The following is a 3,889-nucleotide window of genomic DNA, read 5'->3' on the forward strand; positions in this document are numbered from 1 at the left end:
TATCAGGCGCAAGACGACGGGGTGATGAGGAAACTGGAGGCCCTGGCGTCGTGAGTATGTGATGTACGGTGTTGTGGAGTACTGTGCGGTGCGTACCAGCTGGTCGAGTGATTTCTGGGAACTCAGTAAGAATTTTATGGAAAGGAGTATCACCAGTTAAAACTTTGACAGAATAAAGGCTAGTATTATTATCAGCTACGAGGCTAGCTACAGCAGTTACAGAAGTAGTATTATCGACTAAGCGCTTATTTCTACAATCTACCATAAGATTATAAAAGTTCAAAAAATCTACGCCTATGATAGGTTTTGATACATCTGCTACTACAAAACGCCAAGTGAAGCTTCTGCGTAAGCCAAAATCTAAATTTAAATGGTTGTAACCGTATGTTGAGATAGTAGACCCGTTGGCGGCGCACAGTTGGAAACCCGTTGGAGCACGACGATCACGCAGCACCGAGCGTGGGAAGACACAGAGGTCGCTCCCGGTGTCGACCAGGAATTGCGTCTTCGAGGATCAGTCGGTGACGAAGAGGCGACCAGTAGAGGATGGGCAATCGTCAGTCGCCATTATCGACCGCCCATGGAGTTTTCCGCCTTGAAGTCGCAGGGGCGCATGCATTTACTGGCCCTGTCTCCAAACTTGCCATGGTACCAGCATATTGGGTACTTTCGATACAGGGACTGCGACCGTTGCCTGGAAGATGACTGGCGTCGCGGTCGAGTGCTCCTGCATCTGGATCTTCCACTTCTCTCCGGCCCTAGCTTCTGTATCTGTTTCCGCAGTTCAGCCACCTCACGCGTCAGGTCGCTGAGAAGAGAGCCGGCGTTTTCCTGGCTCACGGAGGCGACGGCAGGTGTTGAAGTAGCCAAGTCATAAACTCTATCCGCCAAATCAGAGAGATCTTCTAAAGTAGCCGTCCCTGGTTGCCCCGCCAAGACCGTCTGCGTGCCGTATGGGAGGCGGCTGATCCAAATGGTCTTCAGAAAATCATTCGGGACATCAGATCCTGCCAAGCTCTGCAAGTGTCTAAGGAATCGCGATGGCTTCCTGTCTCCCAGCTCCTCGTGCATTAGCAGCTGTTTTAATTTCTTCTCATTTGACTCAGTAAGACGCTTAATAAGCAGCGCTTTGAGGGTTTCATACTTGTTCTCCTCAGGAGGGTGTATAATAATGTCTTTCACCTCTCTAGAATATTTATTATCAAGTTGGTTTATGATATGGTTGAATTTTGTCTGGTCGCTAGTAATTCGGTTAATTGCGAACTGTCCCTCCACCTGGGCAAACCAAATCTCCGGTTCCTCCGGCCAAAACGGTGGGATACGCACACTCGTTTTGAAAACTTCGTTATCGAAATCTATCGATTCTTTCCCCTCACTAGTCGACGTCATGCCACGTGCTTTTTCCGCCATGTGTTCTTCACGGGGTCACCAATGTGGAAAATGTGTAGGAGACGTGAGGATTGAATGCACGATTAAATAAAGGTTGTACACGTATATAAGTTTTACACGTTTATTGTTCACATACACATAACAATTACATAAAATAGAAGGCACTAAAGGTTAAGCACTGGCACAAGCAGAAAGTTCACGGAGGCAAAAGTCACAAGCACAGAAGAAGAATAGTTATAAGAAATATTTAGCTAGCTTTTAATAGTAAGCGCGGTACGAGTATAAAAGCGACAAGTGTGTGGAAAAGCAACAAGCGCTCCGCGCCGAGGTCGATACCAGACTGCCTCTCTGCGGACGGCATGCGCTAGCGCAACGTGATGCGCCCCCCGCGCACGGCCCCCGCATCGTACGATGGGGCGGAGCTTAACAAAACCTAACGGTATTCCTGAGCGTTAGTGATGAGCACCTGTCGATAAAAATGTTATCGATGGACATGCATTGATAACTTGTAACACTTTTATAAATATCATAAATATAATATAATATGTTTATATGTGATATGTGCAGTAATAATATTATAGTGGCAGATAAATATTAAATATATGAAATAATAAAGGTAAGAAGCTAAAAGTAGGAAAGTTGCCTACAGTTTAGTACTGTCATACACATTATTTGTTACTGTTTACAAAAAATTAAAAGCTCTTTCGATATTTTTTTATAATTATCCTCTTCAAAAAAGAACTATCAGATATTTCAAGAACCTTCCATTCACTAATCACTAAAATCTCAAAATAGTGATATATTTCCGACGATCATCATACTATATAATTATATTATATTGATGGTAACCAATCTTGATAAATCGGTCCACACAGTGACGTTGTAAGAAACACGAAAAAAACGTACTGTCGAATTGATCATCTCTTACTTTTTTGAAGTCGGTTGACAAAAACTTAAAATATATGCATTTATGAATTTGTTTTTAACAAAAAAATTTTATTCAAATTTCAGCATGAAGCCGCCAGGCAGCTAATGCAGCAGCTATAGCAATTTTAATTGCAAGGATCTCGTCGGCCCAACAGTGCGATGGTCTAACTGCCAACAAAACCATACTCCACACCATTTAATTATTTTTTGTTTTCGTTTCGTACTACAATAGCCTACTTCATTTTGATGTCGGCTATATTTGTAATTAATTTTCTGACCAATTTGTGCATAATAAGCTAATGTTACTGTATTATAAAAATGAAAAATGAGCTTCAGACTCAATTAATGTTTAATAAAGTTTCAATTATATGCGAAGAAACTGACCATTGACATTATTTAGATAAATACTAATTCTTAAACCATTGTTTATATTATAATATATGTTTTTTTTTTGCTTGCAAGGACTACCTGTGGTGATGTCTGGTATATAATATATTAGTATTCTTTCTATTCTGTCATTTGAATGTGAATTGTAAATTGTAAATATAAAAATTGTATCTAAAGACATATATTTAAAATTATTATTAGTCGAATTTTGAATGTATTTAAATCTCACAAAATGTAATATTTTCGTATGATGATATGATGTTCAAATTGTTAATATCTCTTGATATTATTATTTTCCTTGTGCTTTTTACATGTAACAACGCAAATAAATTGTTTCCTTTACTTGCGGTTTTTTATTTACGTTTAGGCAACACTAATGGTAAACTTGGAATAGCGCATCCGCTGCACGCTACAGTACTAAAACGGGTAGTACTTAACGACACTCGATAGATGGAGCTTTATTGTAAAGGATATTTTTTATTTGATTATATTTAATTTTTCGTATTCTAATAGTGTTATGAATGTTGTACTTTACGTTTGTAGCATAGAAGATAGACAATAATAAAATGTCATCGGGTTGTGCTTACAATCTTAAGCGACGCGAACGGGTTTCGAACGGGTGCAATAATACAAAATAATATATCTTACATGTAAAACTTCCGATTGAATCGCTCTGTGTCAAAAATAAAACCCTAACCAGAATCTATTACGTAATTTTAAAGATCTGAAAATGTAATCTTATTTTCTTAATCTACGCAAACAGCGTAAGAGTATTTCGCACACCGAGCATCAGCTTCCCTATTGATAAATCTAATCTACACAAAAACCCACGCGGGCTGCTTGCAGCCCGCGCACCGCGAACCATTAAATGAGTCTTGGTAAAGCTGGTCTACGAAGAAAGCCATGCGGGCTGCTTGCAGCCCGCACACCGTGCACCATCTATTAAGTCTTGATAAGACTGGTCCACACAAAAAGCCCCGCGGGCTGCTTGCTGCCCGCGCACCGCGCACCATCTATTAAGTCTTGATAATACTGGTCCACGCAAAAATCCACGCGGGCTGCTTGCAGCCCGCGCACCGCGCACCAGCTAGTTATTATGAAAAGTAAATTATGTAAAGAAAATATATTTCCTTTATTTTATTATTCCTAAAATATTATTTAGTAAAAACCATAGATAGCGCTGTAC

General features: G+C 40.0%; 1 protein-coding gene across 1 annotated transcript; it reads right to left on the minus strand.

Moving 5' to 3' along the window:
• Window positions 1-10: 10 nt before the first annotated feature.
• LOC119839404 lies at window positions 11-1,875 on the minus strand. Its single transcript, XM_038365671.1, has one exon. The coding sequence runs from the start codon at window positions 1,408-1,410 to the stop codon at window positions 568-570; it is 843 nt and encodes a 280-aa protein (XP_038221599.1). The 5' UTR covers window positions 1,411-1,875; the 3' UTR covers window positions 11-567.
• Window positions 1,876-3,889: the final 2,014 nt, after the last annotated feature.

The sequence above is a fragment of the Zerene cesonia genome, unplaced genomic scaffold, assembly GCF_012273895.1.
Source record: "Zerene cesonia ecotype Mississippi unplaced genomic scaffold, Zerene_cesonia_1.1 Zces_u040, whole genome shotgun sequence".
Lineage (NCBI taxonomy): Eukaryota > Metazoa > Arthropoda > Insecta > Lepidoptera > Pieridae > Zerene > Zerene cesonia.